We start from the raw sequence: 19,099 nt of genomic DNA, 5'->3' as shown, positions 1-19,099 counted from the left end.
TTTCTTTTTCGATGCCCACGTTCTGCTAACTTTTTCCGTCAGCTGTAGACATGCATTGCCTTTCTCTTCCGCTCCGAGCGGATTGTTGTTTTCCCGCGTGCCGAATGACACAATCACGTGCGGCGTGTAAAGTCAACGCATCGTTGATGAGACGTGGCTAAATGCAGATAAAATCGAAATAATGGGGCGAGGTTACACAAGTCGTGGCGATACCGCAGTGCCCCGTGCCTTGTTTTGGAAGTGATTATACTTTGAAAGATAAAAGCTCGACACAGCTGAACGTTGAGTGAGCCTGTTGATGTATTGGGAATATTTAAAGCGCAGACCATGCTGGCAAAGACGCGCCTGTATTGTCTCTTTCCTCGAACGTGTTATCGATATGATCAAGTATGACTGGTCGATCGTCTGTTAAGAGCAGGGTCCGTCATTCCTTCTTGGGTCCATGTCTTGCAATGCTTGACGCATGCTGTACGAAGAACAAAGGGACAGGGGAAACGCATCCTCTGTATATGCGTGCCGTACATACGTCGCGAGAAACTGTGCCTCTGCTCGGGATCCCCTTGCGGCCTGGAACTCCGATCTCTGTCGTGTTCATGTACAGGCTCCGTTCGTCGCCGCTCCTTTCCATTGTTCGCTACGCGGACTTTCATCAGACTCCGAGGTTTTTTCAGTGCACGGTGACTGAATGGCGCAGTAACCGGGCAGCTGCTGTACGTTTGCGCAACTGCTGAAAGGGCTTGCGATGGAGCCAGCGAAGCATCAGCGGGATTTCTTTTCTCTTTTTAAGGAATTGCTTGCAGGAAATGTCCACTGGAAATATTCGCACTATCTTTGCAACGTCGCCCTTGCCCTGCGACTAGGCCGCTTGCGATCAACAATTTGTCACTGGTTCACTGCCTGGTTAAAGATGGCAGGTCGTTTTGGTGCCACAGCTGTGGAAAATCGTGCGAAGATTTCGATATTCGCGAGAAGTCGAGACTGTGGTATACACCTCGGCGAACCCGACTGCCAAGTCTTTTCCGACTTGAAATAATTATATCTCAATTTGGCGTGTATAAATGTCGCCTTGCTCTCACCGGTAGCTCACTTTGGAACCAAGTGTCCCTGACATTTCTCTGCAGCGCATATCCTTCGTTGTCTTCGTTGTCTGCTTGCCAGACCACAGACGCCTGCGTTGCGTAGCCGCGGCTTCTGTCTGTCCCCTTTTTCTCGCTTTTCTCTTCGCCACCGCCCGAGGTGTAAACACATGCATCTGCTGTATAACCGCCTCCTGTCAACGTCCTCGGCCAGCCAGCTAGGGCACGCATGAGTGACCGCGCACCGGGGATGTCGCGAGGCGAAGTCGCCGCTCCGAGCGTTCGAGTGGGGCCGCCTGAGGCGAAGCGGTTTCCTCGTTCCCCGCACCCTTATCGGTGCTAATTTAGACCCCTAGTTACGGCCTCGTTTGTTGCTATCATATTTCTGCCATCTCTGCACGGTTGACGTACTCGACCTCCGGCAGCCACAGCTTAAGGTCATGGACCCAGTATGCGCTCTTTATGCATTCATGGCACCGCATGTCGGGTAATATCATTAATTAAATTTAATTCAGGCGCTAAAATTACGTCACTTCTCCCAAACTGCACATAAAGCACATATATGTTTTGTAGAATTGTAATATTACAGCATATTATTGCTAACGTTGCACATTGCGGCAATAACGTTGGGCCGGCCGCGTGCATTCTTTCAACAAATAGATTCCTAATCGGGTTTCACTCTGGTCACTGTAGAAATTCACTCTATATTTTCACGCAACTCGGATGGAGGTGGAGATAGGTCACTAGAAATTCCATTCCAATATAGTGCGAGTTTATTTATAAAACTACAGTATAAACATAAATAACAAACAGTTGCAGTTAATGTAGTCGTACGAAAAAGAAATTTTTCTATACTCCGTTCCTCGAAGCCTAAAAGGTCCGTAAAAATATATAAATAAATAAACATTACACGACTTAACTCTGCAGATAACTGGAGAATTATCGAAGCTACTGGCCAGTAAAAGTGGTTTATCACTGACTCGCGTTGATTAGTATAACCCAGATTGTGGTTATACGTGGAAGCCGAAGTGAGCCGTCAGGTGTCTAAATTTCTAAATTTTTTCTGAAAACGTCGTCGTCGGAACATGTGCATTCGAGACCTTTCAAGAACTCTAAGGCTGCGCACTTGAGAGCTAGGCACAAAGGCCTGGCTGTCGCTTGCTGCGTACGTTTGACGCCAAAGAAAAGAAGGAAAAAAGAAGGAATAAAGTTAAACAATAATGCCCATGTCCGACTATATGAGTTTCACCTGGGCCGCGTCGCAACGCTTATGTGAAGACGAACACCTGACGTCGTTCTTGCACCCATCTTCAAAGCGGAAAACGAGAACATATGTCCTTATACACGTACCTGGGGATAATCATTCTGATCTTTCTTTTTTCTATATTGACTTAATTGCCGTCGCGCGCGCTCACGACGATGCTGCGTCGTCAGCCAAGCGCGCCGGACGAAAGAGATGTGCTTGTTACGTCGTTTGTACAAGGACGCCCGATGCAGGGGAAGGCCAAGGTCGCCCCCTCGTGAGCAGCCGGTTGATGTTGGTTCTCGCACGGTGTCACGCGGGAAGCTTGATTCGACGTGGAGTGGTTCGAATAGAAAAGAAACGTAAATAGAAAACGCAAAGGGCGTGGGAGGTAATCACGTTTACGAGTGTCTTACGCTACGTCTTTGCTGTCAGTGGAGCGCTGGCTGTGGGCGGGATCCTTTAATTGCCACTTTCGAAACGCCGTCTCAAAATCCGGAAATGTTTCGGGGCCACTTTATGAAATTTAGTAGGCGCAGGCGCCGCCTGTGATCTGGGGATTAATCTGACGCCAGTGCGCCTGAACTTTTTTTCTTCTCTGTGCTTTGAGAAGTTTTTGCCGGAAGATGGTGGCGAAGCAGTCACATAATCCAGAGCTTCAAGTCGACGAGAAAGGTGGACGTTCAAATTCGGGCCCTTGATCAAAGAGCTATTTTTGAAAATTCGCTTTACTATGAGTGCCTAGTGTTGTGGTTGTGCTCTCCGTTTTGATCAGCATGAGCTGTCTTGATGCTTCCTCTACCTCTTTTGTAGTTAGCAGAGGTTAAATTTATGCAGTGCTCGACCCGAGATGATTCCGAAACAATAGCTTCTCGATGTGATTTGTGATATTGTTATCGTAAGTGCGAAACTTCATTTACTACGACAGGAATTGTTTGACTGCTGACTTATTGCCACTTACTTGTCATATGATTTCGTACACGACTTCCGCTGGGCGGCAATGGGTCCGCTGCTTTGTGCATTTAATGCATCGCCTTCGTTCCCGAGGCTTAGGAACTGAAAGTGGCAGGCTGATACGTGTGGTCCTGCGGTTGCGAGCGAATAGCTCTTTGACCTTTGACCCGCTGTTGGTGTGCAGGACGACTTTGACTCCCTGCGGCCGCTGTGCTACCCGAATGCGGCCGTGCTGCTGCTATGCTTCTCGGTGGTGTGTCCCACCTCGTTCCACAACGCTTCGCAGAAGTGGCTGCCTGAGCTGCGGCGGCACTGCCCCGACGCGCCCATCGTGCTCGTCGGCACACAGTGCGACCTGCGCTCCGATGTCAAGGTGGGTTGAGGCTGGAGGGATCATTGATGACAAGGTATAGACAACGCGCTGCCACGGCTGCGCCTTGATTATATGTTTTATTTGATGGTGGACACAGGGACAAGATGAGAGGTTATGATTTATGCCAGGGTGAGTGGGAAAATATATCTCTGCCTGTAAATGCAAAATTTCAATTGATTTAGAGGAATAGAATGACGCAGTGTTTGTAACATTTCTCCATGGACAGCCACGCCGTAAGGGAACGGAGGAAGGTGGGATTGATAGAATAGAGAAAGAGGTGCTATAGTGGAGAGCTCCAGAATAATTTCAACCACATGGGAATCTTTAACGTGCTCTGACGTTGCAGAGTATGCGGACGCATTTGTTTTGCCTTCGTCGAAACGCGGCCGCCGCGGTCGGGTTTGAACCCGGGTACTCCGGTTCAGTCTTATTTACTGAGCCATCGCGGCGAGTGTCTCTGGCCTGCTCTTCTATATTGTGCGGAATTGGATCAAGTGGAGGCATCGTTTTATATACACTGTACTAATTAAACGGACAACAGATGAATGACATCCCACTGTGCTGCTTTGATTGCTACGTGCCTCCTGAATTCTAAGCTTGCTGCGCCTGAAGTAATGGCCAGGGCTGGAAAAGTCTCAGTCCAAAGGGTTCCGTACAGCATGAAGCAGTGAGCATGTTCAACTTAAGCTCCGAAAGTCATGGTACATATAAGGTGATGGCATGCGATGGCATGTAGCTTCCTGGTTGTCATCGCATCATCCTCAATCGTCTAATAATTAGTGGACAAAAAATGGAGAAAGGATACACTTTCTTCAGCAGTGGCTATTTCTTCTAGAAACGCCTTTTGGTTTATAGGCGTCCCAAAGCTATTCAGGCTATGAAGGATGCCATAGGGGAGGGCTCCGAAAATTTCGACCATAATGGGTTCTTTAGCTGGCATTCAGATCGCACAGCACACGGGTGCTTTGCGTTTCATATTAATCGTATCGCCACCGCGGCGGCTAGTATTGAATCCACGTCCTCGTGACGTGCTGTCATGCACCCTAACCACTTTGACACGAAGGCTTGTGGAAAAAAGTGTTTCCCATTGTAATTCCCAGCCTGTATGACGTTTTTCTGCTGGAAGCGAAAACTGTTCCAGGGAAACACAATTTATCGCTCAATAATCCTGCTGTAAATGACATTTTCCACGTGGAAACTGATGACTCCGGCTGGAACTGAGGGATCTCTAGTTGGAGGGGCATGGTTGCCAGTTCAGTGCTTCAGCGGAAGGTATTGAAGATGTGGGAAATTTTAATTCACCATACTAACCGTTCTGATTGAAATATTAATCTCTGGCCCTCATGAAATTAAAGTAGATCGACTGCGCTGGCTTGGGTCATTGTCTTGCCTAGCAAGCATAAACTGGCGCTTAATGTGCTGTTTGTGCAGTCAGGTGCCGAGAGGTTTTGGTGAATATTCTGGAAGTGTTTCATGTTCAACTGGACGTTGTTTGTGTCCACCTGTTACAGGTGCTGATCGAGTTGGCCCGCTACGGCGAGGAGCCCGTGCCAGAGTCAGCGGCACGGCACGCAGCCCACCGCATGGGCGCGCTGGCTTACGTCGAGTGCTCTGCGCTGACGCAGAAGAATCTCAAGGAGGTGTTCGACACTGCCATCGTCGCCGCCTTGCGGAAGAACAGTCCAGGACTCGTGGGCAAGGGCTTCCACCTGTTGTCTACGAGGTCACCAGGCTCTAGGAATGGCACGGGACAGTTCACCAATGGTTTTGTGCCCTTTCCTCGGAGGCGGGCCATGTCTCTAGACCGGCGCTCTAGGGACGACGGCAAGAAGACCGGCTGGAAAAAACTGTGCTGCTTTGTCTAAGCTGTGGCCGACTGTTAGGTTCCTATAGACCTTCTGAGTGTCTATCGATCAGGACAGGTCTGCGTCGGGGCTGAGTGACTGCACTTACAGTGACACTACTCATCATGACAGACCACCTTCACCATGATGTGGCCTACAGGCTAACAAAGATTACTTTTGTGGCGAAATCATGAAAAGCCATAGCAGAAAAGGATTCTGAGTGTCCTGTGGACTGGCCGTGCTGGCAGCCTTGGGGCTGGTGATCTTCATAGTTGCTCACTGTTGGAGCAGCACATAAAGAACTGTGCTTAGTACTGAAACTGGTGCATATGAGGTCTGGAGTCCTGACGCTGAGAAACTAGCCATCGGCGTTTGAGTGATTGTCAAATGTACGCTTATGTCGCTTCTTTGCTAGATGGGATTCGAAACCGAACCTAGCAAGATTTATTACCTCCGCGCCTTTCGCCACTTCAATCAAGGACTGCAGGTCACCACGAAACGATAAATTTAAGAGGGAAACGCAGCTCATTGCAGTCTATGGCTGCCGTCCTCACACACTATGTGATTTTACGTTTAGTCATCACCCTGTGCGAATGATGCATGGAAGTGCAGCACTCCGGCCTTGAGGCACTGCTAAGTTTGGAGACATGATTTCAAATCACACTTGATACATTGTCTGGAATGTCATTGTGCCCAGGAAGTTTGGTTGATTGTTGTCCCAGCTGACATCAGTAAAAAAGTGTGTGTGGGTTCTGAATTAACTAACAGGTAGTGCATAGTTACAACAGGAGGCTTTCAACTTCCTTTATTTCAAACAGCTTCTTATCTTACCCTTTTCATCATGTACTAGTTCCCATCAAAGTGTGCTGCCACAGCATTGTCATCGTAGCTGTGGTGTACCTCAGCATTCATCATAGCCACACTCTTCTTTCAGTTTCAGGATTCGGCTTTAATTTATCATCTGCATGTCCTGTACCTTAGATTATGCAATATCTGGTCAAATTGGCCTAAGACGATTTCTAATGACATTTCACATGCAATATATCTTGGTGAATTTTCAGTGGCCACTTTTTATAAGCTTTGTTGGCTTTGTTGTGGATGATTGATAGCATATGACTTTAGGGACAGCTGGAAAAATGTGATGGGGCAGTTTGGCAAAATGAAAATCATGAAGCATGTCTGTCCAGCTTCATTACCAAAGCTGTCATTTATGCAAGCAAAGTGTATTATAGATGTTGTTATGTTGATTCCAATTTTTGCTTTGTGGCCACATGACATTCAAGCTTCCTTGCTCAAAAAGTCGACGTGCATAAAAATCACTTTGGATCATATGCTCCGTTTCCCGGTGATTCTGTTTTTCACATTGTGCATATTGTGTGTGTGGAAGAAAAATCTGCCCTTATGTATCCAGTAAGCTAGGCACGTGACATTACATGCCATGTTTGGTGTCTTTCTTGTCAGGTTAATAATACTTTTACCTAGGCTCTTGTAGAGGTTAGTTTTCTCTGTTTTTATAGCTGATATTGTTCTTTTCTCTTGGCAATTGCTTGTTTGATAGCCAGTCATTGCCTTCACCTGGACCTGGCATGCATTCTGTTAACTTTGTTGATCAAGGCTGACTATACGGGCTGCACATACACTGTATAGCTTACACTAGGGGCACTTACACGAAGCACCAGCAATGAGTTGCAGCTTATATCTTTGCACTATTTACAATGCACTACCTCTGTACATACTTTGCCTGGACTGCTGTCTGATTACAGGTCAGTGACAGCACATTTGACAGTGTGGCCATCTTTTTAAATGGTTCAATTGACTGTTGACCAGCTGCCATATGTGCAGATGTTTCAAAGTGAACCTTCGTGCCATGACAAGAAAAAGGAATGCAAAACATGATCGTGGAGAACTACCAAGGCTAGTGCTACATTTGTGTACTGTGGAAACTGGGTGTCAGCAGCTAAGGAGCCACTGATCGTGACAAGCTGAGCTTGGGGACTGTGTTGAATGGAATGAACATGCATTCACATCATGTGGTGTCGCTGCTGTTCTTTTTTTTTTCGTCCCTTTCCAGAGACAAGCATAGTTTTGATTTGGAGAGAGCAGCTGTGTCCAACATGTCATTTTGTGCAGGCACTACTGTTGTGATAGTGTTCATCACAGAGAACTTTTACAGTGCTTTTTTCTGCAAATTTCTGTGGAAAAAGGACAGATAGTCATGCACCTTCTGTGGGCCTGTCAAAATTTTTGTTAGGATTCTGCGGAATCCTTGCAGTTTGTATATGTCACCAGCTGCAGACACCAGCATTGGCCTGCACTGGTCGGTTTACCACAGCTTCTGCTAAAAACTTAGCTGGTTAGCTGGAACAGACACACTGAAGTCAAATTTTACAATGCACATAGGTTGTCTTTTCAGGCCAAACTGTATGGCACTTAGAAGTTAAAATACCACTAAACACGTCAGTGATGTCATCACTTCTTCTTTCCTCATTTCTTTTAAGGTCTGAAAGGAAAAGAGCTGCCCTAAAAGCCCTGGCGACCCCATCATCTCGAGGTGCTTTCTTGCTTTGTGCAGTATGAACTGAAAGTTCAACATCCTGCATTTGAGGCTCACATTGCATTGCTAGTTTATTAAAGCTTTAAATCAATCCTGAATAAAGCCAAAAAATGAAAAAGATAAAACTAAAGGACACCATGCTTTGCATGAGAGGATATTAAAAGGGTCATGTTAATTTCCTCTTGCTAATTTATTTTTGTACGATGGTGTTGTCTTTAGCGTGGAACGAAAGCGCCTGTGTACATTGTAAAGTTTTGAGACCAATCACAACTATGCATGCATATACAGCTTTGATGCTGTGAACTTGTGGAAAAATGAATATTTTTTACTAAGTGGACCTTAGATTCTACACCAGTCACATTTTAGATATGCTGGTATGGGGGACAAGAGTTTCATGTGAGGAAAAAACTATTTTTGCAGTCATGATACACTTTACCTGGAGCTTCACTGTACCAAAAGCCTACAGTAACTTTTTTCTGGTTGAAAGAAACTACAAGTAACTAGTAACTCTCACATAAATACACATTGCATGTTGCACCTAAACCCTGTTAAGTAACCGCACATGTGATGAAACTTGTCTTACACTTTTTTTTTTTTTAGCTTCAGATATTTCTGTAAGAGAGAGTAGTGATATTGTAGGCAGGTAGACTCTGTGGACTGGTCGTAGTGAGCTCCTAGTACTATAGTGAATAGTCCTGTCCCGGTAAACCAGTTCAATGACACTTGGAAATCATCTTTGTGAGCGATGGAGGAGCTTAAAACTCAAGAGGTTCAATAGCCATGCATTGTAGTGTATGGAGATTGTTTACCTTCTTTTTTTTCTAAATAATATTGGGGGCTGCTATTTTTCACTTTACATCCTGCATGCTGTGTGCAATTTTGTAATATTATAATGACACTGAAAGGTAAAGTAATTACAGTTATGTAGATCACATCCTGTTAGGCATATTTTGCAGCGTCAAAAGAATTTTTCAGCTTGAAATGAGGCCTTACATAACACAGCTTCATTAATAGTAAAGTTTGTGGTAAAGTGTAATTGTTTAGCTCTGTGTAGACTAAGACTCTGTAATGAGGTTCTACTGCATTTATATCAGTGTTAACATAGCCATTTACAGGCAACCTGTTGGTACATTATGTAACTGGTGCACCTTCTAGAATATTGTCCTCTTTACTCCAGTTTTGGATTCCTGACTGCCAAGAACAAAGCAGAATTGATTTACTATTGTATAGTGCCAATGATTCCCTCATGTTGTGTAGAGTAATGACCTGTTAAAAAACTGCCAAACACTATGTGTTCAGAAAGAAATTGTGAGAGCTCAACATGGAGCTTTAGGGCTGGGTCTGAAAGGTTTATCTGATGTGGCACAAAGCAGTACTGCATCTGCTGCATGCCATATACATTGTGCCATGAAGGAAAAGGAAAAGCCTTGTTGGTAGCATCGGTTTTATCAGCAATTATGAAGGTTTACTGAAAGTCTTCCCTTTTAAGCACCTCTTCACATAAACTCGCTTTACAGATAAAATGTACTTTCTAGAAACCCATCCTAATATAGTCAGTTTGAGAGTTCGAGTAAATAGCTCCACCATCAAGGTCACCCAGCTGGTTGTACAGCTTGCACGAGCATCAAAGGAGTAGGCTTGTAGAGGGATCTCTTTAGTAGACATGGGTACCTAACATATTGAGTGCTTCCATAACTATACAGCTCACTTAAATTTGTGCCAAGCCTGAAAAGAAAACCACATTTAACTCTCAATTTTGCCATTCAAACCAGATCACATGCAAGATTTGAGTGAATGGAGGAAGGAAAAGGCCCTCGCATTCGTTTTTGACCCACAAGATAGATACATACATAGGAGATAAATACGTACGTATTTTGTCAGAAGGATGCAAACCAATGACATGTTTAGTGGAGTGGTTTTACAGGCATCGTATAGTGGTTGTTTTTTTGCCTCTCGTGGTGTTGCATCATGCGACTGTCTCGCTTACTACCTAGAATATGTAGGTCATGTATAGAAAAGTTAGCAATGCTGAGCAACTCCTTGATGGAGCTATACTCGTCGTACGACAGTGGTCTGGGAACTTTTCAAAAGCTGTATAATAATGGTGTAATAACTCCCCTGTCACTGTAGATGTGTAAATCATATAAATTTGTAAATCATAAATCCTATAAGGTATAAATTTATAATGGAGCTGTACTCGCCTAATAGTGAAGTTTTGACGGACTGCATCAAATCCCACACACTGCCGTCATTGCCATGCTGTGTGGACATGCGTGTATGTATGATATGTGTGATGCACATGCTTTGCTCTTATTGCTCGCAAAGTGACGCATCATATCTTTTGTTGAAGTTGTGCAGCCGTTGTCGATATATTGTTATCGCTGAGCATAATCGAGCGCGCAGTTATTGAGTCTTTTTGTTTGTTTCTCGTTCTCCAAGTGCATATCCACCGCGTTCTGCACCATCTTGGCTCTAGAGCTGCTGATGTGACGAATATATTCTTGCACGGCTCTCAGAGGAGAGGTTGAGCGCACTCCTTACCTACACCAAGAAATCGAAAGACATATCAGTTTTTTGCCTCGCGCTTTAGACCCCCATTCAGCTGAGTTTGAAGCCCTGGGTTGTGTCTTCACGCGAAGCCTTGTTACATGTGTGCGCTTTGCACTTCCTTCTTGTTGTATTGTTTTCTATCGTTCCCTTTCCTATTCTCGCCCCCTCTTTCTCCATGTCTCCCTCTCTTTAATTGCTGGGCGTTCGTGACGAAGTTTGGATCTGCGTAGTTGCCTCCAAAGGTGTTTAGAGCCTTTTCATTTTAGTGTTCTGAGTAAAGGTAGGCTGGTAGTGGGCAATTATTTCTTGCCTAGGATTCTGTTTCACCTATATCATTCATGCCATCATGTGGCGGGCCCTGCAATGAGAGTGAGGCATCGCATCGTTTATGTAATGACCAATACTTGAATTCATTGTAGTGTTTTTAGCACCCGGGCCAGTTCGGAGTTGTAGAGTTTTCGTGCTGTATATGTGACCATCTGGCTGCTTGGGTATGTGCTTCTGTTTGTACACTTGCACTGTGCTAAATTTTTGAAATTCTGGCAATCAGGAACTATTGTCACCTCAATTGGTTCTGAAGTGGTTCTAGATGCTTCGGTGGCAACTGCATATCCAGATCCGTTCTTCCGTGCAATGTGCGAGTGACCTGTAGACCTCCAGTTAATATAGCTGCGAACCCTCTGACTGTTTACCGATTAATCCTAGCGCACCCATTTCTTTCTGAATGGTTGAAGATACCGGAATGCGCAAACGAGATACCATGGACGTTCGCAGGTGTAACCCAGACTTATAACTACTAGCATGATTGATTGTTGCATGCCATGCCTTACGGCATGTAAAGCGGGGCTCAAACATTCAGTCGCATGGCTCCTTTTTTAATATGTTGCAAAACCAAAAGATGTTTGCAATTTTTATGATGCTAGTAGTAATATACAAATTTTGTATTGATGGTAATATCATATTTTGGTATACTTTGTTTATTTAATTTTCCTTATTGACTTCTACCATTTTTTTTCTCTGCCTATTGTCTGACACACTTGTCTTTATTGTCCGTCTTTTTTTTATGGCTCTTTATCCCAGGAGCGCTGCGCTGCGTGTGTCAGAAAGCTGCCGTTCGCGAAGTGACTTGACGTACATGACGTGTGATGTGGTCTGTATATTCTTGTGTATGATGTGTAAATAGAATAAAGTGCGCGATTTTTAGGACAAAAACAGACATGAAGTTTCGTTTCTTAGTACAAAGGAGACAACATGGCCGAGGGGGTGCTGCGCCGCCCTGTGCGCAACCTGCGCAACTCTACTCTGCACGAGCCCCCTCCATGGAGAGACTGGAAAGAAGCGTACGCTGCGCGAAGCCGCGTCTTCTGTGCTGCACTTCAGGACCTGTTTACGTGTGCGCGGTGCGTGTTGGTCTCTCTTATAGCTTAGTTCTCGACTCCGCCGCATTTCAAGAAATAGAAGAAAATGGGCATGAATAAATATGTTGCCTTAAAAAATAAATATCGAACTTCGGCACCTTTTCCTCTGCTCAAACTTAGAGGGATGTGTATAGCTGATTCCCTATACTTCTGTGATCTTGATCATACGGTTGACGTTGAGGACATACGGGTATCAAGCGCCATGCTTTTATCAAACGAGCATGCTTTTATTTACTTGACTTTACGAGTGACAGTGTTCCACGTATGCCCCTGTCTTTTTTGCACCACTTCTGGGATAATTGTTGAGTTTCACTGTTGTTTGTCGATTCTTAAGCGGCGGTTCAGCGAACGAACAAGGACAGCGATCAAGTAGACATTGAATGTTTAAATCGGGAGCTAATTAGATATGCGGTGTAATGCCATGAATACTGCATTGAATTGAGCGCGCGCGTTAAGAGCTTTTCGCTTCCAAAACACCACCACAGTCGGCGTAATTACGCATGCATGGCGATGGCGATCGACATGAAACACATTCGTAGTGTGATGGCTCTATTTCGTTGAACGGACCTGCATTTTATTTCATTTCATTTATTTTATCCTCAAGACTTGAGGGCATTGAAGAGGGAAGTGGTAACATACAGTAGTTATGTACAGGCATAGCCTCCTTTATACTGTACTGGGCGTTTCAATTCTAATCATACAATGTTAGCTAATGCGAAAAAAAAAAAAGGCTGATGATCGATGATGGAGGTAGTAGTTCCGGGAAGGTGGTTGCAGTCCTTTGCTGTTCGTGGGAGGAAAGACAGCTGCACGTTTAGTTTTAAAGAAAGGAATACCGATTTTATGCGAATGATCAACTCGTGAGAAAACATAGGATGGAAGGAAAGGAGTATAAGATTGCTGCGCAGACTGGGGTTATGGTATATTATTTTATGAAGTAAATAAAGACGGAGCGTACTTTCGATGGCTAGTAAGAGATGTTGGCTGTAACGTATTCTTCATAGATGTTGCGCTGGCGGTGCGGTTACAGCTCCGAAGGATGAAAAGTGCCGAGTTATTCTAAATTAGTTCGAGGACGCTGATTAGGTTTTCAGTGAAGGGATTCCAAGTGGACACAGCATATTCCAACTTACTGCGAACTAGAGATTCGTAGAGGAGAAGGTTCAGTGAAGTGGGAGCCGAAAAAAAGTTACGACGAAGGTAGCCGAGAGCATCGTTGGCGTTGTTAATTACGCAAGTGATGTGAAAAGATCAAGCTAGATCACTTGTTATGTGAACGCCTAAATAGCGACATGAATACTAAAAAGATTTGCAGCGCTAAAAGACGACAGAGAGAAAAAAAAATGCACATGACGGCGCAAATCTTTTTAGTAACTATGAACCAACAAGCCCAGCTTGGAGTCTAGCGACATGAAGACACTTGTTCTAGATCGATGTTATTGGGATGGTAAGGAGTGGGCTGGGTCGAAATGCGCGACACACGTAGCAATTTACATTTGGTTATATTTAGTTGCATTGACCACGTGGTACACCACTCACAAATTCAATCAAGGTCTTTTTGCAAAAGAAAAGTGTCGTTAAAGTTCTTAATTTCACTAAATATTACGCAGTTATTTGCAAATAAATTAATGTTAGAAGAAATGCAAAAAGGATGGTCATTAATATAAATTAGAAACAGAAGGGGCTCTAAGACAGAGCCCTGTGGATCCCCTGAATGCACGAAAGTGAATGGAGAAGGGTTGCTATTATCTATTACAAACTGTGTTCGATTACAAAGAAATATTCTAACCATGTTAACATATTGGGGTAAAGATTTAGCTTGCTAAGTTTTTAAAAAAGTTGTTTGAGACTAACCTTCTCGAAAACCTTGAAAAAATTTGAAAATGTACATACAGTCCGCGCAACGACGATCAAGAATAGCGTGCAGTTTGTGCGTGAAGGTAAGTAATATTGTCTCACACGAAAATAATTTGCGAAAGTTGTGTTGAGAGTCAGTGAAGAAGGAGTTCGGATCAAGGAAGGTGGCTGTGTTAGTGCATAAGATATGCTCAAAAATGGTTTGGTTTGGTTTGTGGGGTTTAACGTCCCAAAGCAACTCGGGCTATGAGAGACGCCGTAGTGGAGGACTCCGGAAATTTCGACTACCTGGGGTTCTTTATCGTCCACTGACATCGCACAGCACACGGGCGCCTTGCTTTTCGCCTCCATCGAAAAGCCATACATGGAATACTGGTTAGCGATATTGGGCGGTAATTAAGAGGGGAATTTGTACTACCTGACTTGTGCAACGGAACCACCTTCCCGATCGTCCAGTCCGCTGGAAGCACAGATGTATCGAGTGACTGCTGAAATATTTTAGAAAGGATGATTGGGAGGAATAAAGTTTAGTACTCTTCAAGAACTTAGCGTTAAACAAATCTGCACCAGGGCTTGTAGAAGGTTTGAGATTTTCTATTAATTTTTCTGTTCCTTGGATGTCGACGTATATTGCACCCATCATTGGAAAATGACAATCTTCCACTGCAGGAAACGTGATGTTAGGAGAAAGAACAAAATTACGACAAAACGTTTCATTTAGAATTTGAGGACAGTCAGTATCAACGATAGTTGAACCGTTTTCATCTAACAGTTCAATCGACTAATTTCTATCGGGATTAAGGATACGCCAAAATTTTTTGGGATCATTTGTAAGCATGTTCGGCGGAGTGTGCTGTAGGAAGTGAGCCTTTGCGTTTTTCATTGCCGATACATACGCGCTATTTGCCGATGATAATTTTTCCATTTAGAAACAGAGTTAGATTTTTTAGCAATGCGGTAAGAGCGTTTTTTGTTTTGTGTGTGGTTGTTGTTGTTAGAAAGCCTTCTTATGTGAGCGTTGTACCACAATGCATTTTTATGAGTTGTAATGGTGCGTAGAAGATATGTCTTTGTGTTATTTCATTAATTTTAGCAATGAAAATGCTCCAGTTCACTTCCATCTGCGGGCTATCGAAATCTCCTGAATATACATCGAGAAATTAAGATAGATCTTCGTTGACGGCCTGAAAATCTTCTCGGCTATAATCACGAATACGCTTGATTTTCTTGTCTGCGTTATTGGATGGAACGCTGAAATTAAAAGAGAGTAGAGAGTGGTCACTTATGCCAGGCATGCAAGTCAATTGACTCAAGGGAGAAACGAGCTCAGAAGATGTTAACACCAAATTTAATGTGCTATAGCAGTGGTATCTGATAGCCGTGCGGTTGCGTTACTAGTTGAGAAAGTGAAAAAAGTGAACAAAGGATTAAGAGCTCATTGCGACGATGGGAATGTTTTAGGAGTTGATTCTGAAGACCATAAAGATCGGTGCGTCACGCATCCAAACGGTCTCGGCGGTAAAAAGCTTGCGCGTTATTTTCAACGAGAATTCGAGTTGGAATGATCATGTTGATATGGTGGTGAACAAGCTGTCAAAAGTTGTCGGTATCTTGTGTCGATTGAAATATTTTATGCCGAAGCGTATTAAGGAAATATTGTATAATGCTTTGTTTTCTTCTGTTAAGTATTGCTTTTTGGTGTGGGGTACCGCTACGTTTACTAATATTAACCGCTTATACCTCCTTCAAAAGAAAGCCGTTCGAAATGTTATAATTGCTCCCCGACTTGGACACACTGAACCAATTTTCAATGAACTTCGAATTATCCGCTTGCCACAATTATACGAAACTTTACTCTTGCGGCGGTATGAAATCGGTGTTCACAATAACAACTGCCTGCTGATAAAGCTGTCAGGATTGCAACGCAAAGAGTCAATATACACTACACGAACGACACCCAAATGGCTTGTACCTAAGATCCGAACAAATTATGGTTACCAAATGCTGAGCTACATTCTCCCGCATCAATTAAATAAACAGTCTGAACAAATGTATAGGTAATGAAAAATCTGTTGTTTTATGTTTGTTCTTGTTTCTAAAAGTGATATTATGCTATGTACCAGTGCAATGCCTCTGTAGGGTGCGTCGGCCTCGTCAAGCCTTTCTACTGGCTTTTTGCCGGCGCACCCAACATCCTCAAGATGTTAAATAAACATTATTCTTATTCTTATTCTCATACCAGCTCAGGAAGGTTAAACTCGCCTAACAAAGTAATGGGTGCTGCAAGATGCCGCGCAACAACGAAGTTAAGCACATCATGCAGTGCTAATATGAACGTGGAAGGATAATTGGGAGGTCGATAACATACAACAAATTTCATTTCAAATGCCGAAAGAGAAAATTGACAGGCAGAGGCTGTGCGCTCTCGGCAGATGAAGCGCGATACGAAAAAGCGTCTCAAAAAAGCTTTGAAGAAAAGTGCATGGTGATCGAATTCGTGTGCGGCGAGCACCTCTACTCAGTTTCTATACTCGACGGTACCATCCCTTTTTCCTTAACTTTTTTTTTTTTACATTTTTAGCACGACGACTAATGCCGTACTGCTTTTGCGACACCGCAGCGAATTCTGCACTGGGACTTCTGACATCTTCGACTTCGTAGATTCGAGCCAGAAACGTTGAAGCAAAGTTTCCCTCTTGTGGCCAGACACGTGACGTATGAAAGCCGGCCAAAGTTGGGCTACTGGAATCACGGTGTTTGTAAGCTCATTGTGTGTGTGTGTGTGTGTGTGTGTGTGTGTGTGTGTGTGTGTGTGTGTGTGTGTGTGTGTGTGTGTGTGTGTGTGTGTGTGTGTGTGTGTGTGTGTGTGTGTGTGTGTGTGTGTGTGTGTGTGTGTGTGTGTGTGTGTGTGTGTGTGTGTGTGTGTGTGTGTGTGTGTGTGTGTGTGTGTGTGTGTGTGTGTGTGTGTGTGTGTGTGTGTGTGTGTGTGTGTGTGTGTGTGTGTGTGTGTGTGTGTGTGTGTGTGTGTGTGTGTGTGTGTGTGTGTGTGTGTGTGTGTGTGTGTGTGTGTGTGTGTGTGTGTGTGTGTGTGTGTGTGTGTGTGTGTGTGTGTGTGTGTGTGTGTGTGTGTGTGTGTGTGTGTGTGTGTGTGTGTGTGTGTGTGTGTGTGTGTGTGTGTGTGTGTGTGTGTGTGTGTGTGTGTGTGTGTGTGTGTGTGTGTGTGTGTGTGTGTGTGTGTGTGTGTGTGTGTGTGTGTGTGTGTGTGTGTGTGTGTGTGTGTGTGTGTGTGTGTGTGTGTGTGTGTGTGTGTGTGTGTGTGTGTGTGTGTGTGTGTGTGTGTGTGTGTGTGTGTGTGTGTGTGTGTGTGTGTGTGTGTGTGTGTGTGTGTGTGTGTGTGTGTGTGTGTGTGTGTGTGTGTGTGTGTGTGTGTGTGTGTGTGTGTGTGTGTGTGTGTGTGTGTGTGTGTGTGTGTGTGTGTGTGTGTGTGTGTGTGTGTGTGTGTGTGTGTGTGTGTGTGTGTGTGTGTGTGTGTGTGTGTGTGTGTGTGTGTGTGTGTGTCTTATTTGTCTCAGTGAAACTGGAGCAAAAAAAAATGCTAAAGAAATTTAAAACTTGCAAGTCTTACATCTTGATTGAATCGATTTTGCCAGCCTCTTGGAAGGACCCAATTTGTTATATCATTCGATGAGCTTCTGTGTACATTGCTCCTGGACCGCCAGGTGCCCACCGATCTTCCATTGGATACAGACGTGGCCTGGCTCTCGGCTTTCTCTGTGTCGATATGCATGAGAAAATGGTTCTTTTAAACCACCGCCTTGCAGACGAAAACAAGCTAGCCATGGCGCTGCTATTTGTCCATTCAACAAAATGAGCAGGTGCTCTCGCGCCATTTAAATGGGAACCAAATATTGCTTATTGAAGATGGTAGAGCAGTATAGATCTTATTCACGCGACGTCATTGCAACTTTACTGGCAACCATGGCGCGCACTACGCAAAATCGGAGAGGGAGAATGAAAGAGAGAGAGAATAGCTGCGGCGAATCATGACACGGCGTCGGTTAAATCCAAGCTCTGGTTGGACAGCGTTGAGAAGCGTCTCATGTGTCCGACAAATGAGCGATGCACAGCAAAAAGCCCAGTAGACCGGCGCCGACGCGTCGGAAACATTTTTTTGGGTGCTTCTTACTTCGAACCGCCCAACGTTATGACGGCTCCGCAATACACGGTTGTCACAGCTGCCGTCTGCTAAACCTGATAGTGAATAGGGCCTATAGTAACAAGGACGAGACCAGAAGAACTCAAGCGCTGTTGCTAGCGCGCTACTACCGTCTCGTGCCTGCCTGTTACTATTGCGCTGCAATCTCATAGCCAGTCACTATGTGGCCTCTAACTTGCATTCAATTTGTACGCAAATAGCGAGAGTCAATTGACCCCTGTCCCACTTAACTGCAGAAAAAAGAAAAGCGCCAATTCAAGCCATATATTCGCATGTTGCGCACTTTCGCAGCCCTAACCGTGCCGCCTCGCTCGTAGAGGGCTCCCAGTGCAGTGAGCTGAGATGCCGGGAGCAGTTGGAACGACGAGGTTCGTTTATTAATAGCACCTGTCAGGGGATTGGCTTGGAAACGTGACCTGCTGCCTCCGCGGCCTTCCGCAAAAGGAACAAAAAATAACAGGCCCGCATCGAAAATAAAGTGGCTTCTCGAACGACCAGGCGGACGGCGACTCTGAAGCAGAATGCCAGCCAACCTTCCGTTCACGGGCATCCTCTGTAGACTGCACCGCTGCCGCATTCGCACAGCCACAATTGAATCGTGCTCGAGTATACACACCAGGATCCTGCCTCACTACGTGCATTCAATTTCCCTTCTGTGTCATCACTGTGGACCGCACGCAAAAAAAGAAGAAAAAAAGTGCAACCACAAAGCAAGAGGTACTGCGGTTCAGGAAAGCGTGAGGTTAGCCGTGAAAAATGGATCCACCTGAGTGGTGTACGTAGTAAGAAGAAGAAGTGTTTTTTTTTTTTTTTTTTTTTTATGAGGAAGATGGAAAGGGGGATCGGAGCGTTCAACTGTCTCCTCAGGTATGAGGGATCACCGCCGTTGCGCCGATTTGAGGGGGAGGAGGGTAAAGGGGAGGGAGGATGACTGGAATGGTGGGAAGGAAGGAAGGCAAAGGGCAAGAGGAGCTGAGCCAGCGTGTCGGCATAGCTCGAGGCTTGAAGACGGGG

At 44.7% G+C, this 19,099-nt stretch overlaps 1 protein-coding gene across 1 annotated transcript in view; it reads left to right on the top strand.

The window, feature by feature from the left end:
- Positions 1 to 12,094, top strand: part of LOC146175432 (cell division control protein 42 homolog) — a 110,619-nt gene extending 98,525 nt beyond the window's left edge. The window contains exons 3-4 of the mRNA XM_084581775.1: positions 3,458 to 3,646; positions 5,158 to 12,094. Coding sequence (XP_084437901.1) covers positions 3,458 to 3,646; positions 5,158 to 5,511 — 543 coding nt within the window. The 3' untranslated portion in view covers positions 5,512 to 12,094. The remainder of the gene's footprint in view (positions 1 to 3,457; positions 3,647 to 5,157) is intronic.
- The last annotated feature ends 7,005 nt before the right edge of the window (positions 12,095 to 19,099 follow it).

The sequence above is a fragment of the Amblyomma maculatum genome, chromosome 10 (assembly GCF_055883805.1).
Source record: "Amblyomma maculatum isolate TAMU_Amacu chromosome 10, ASM5588380v1, whole genome shotgun sequence".
Lineage (NCBI taxonomy): Eukaryota > Metazoa > Arthropoda > Arachnida > Ixodida > Ixodidae > Amblyomma > Amblyomma maculatum.
This window is presented reverse-complemented; position numbering and strand designations above follow the sequence as displayed.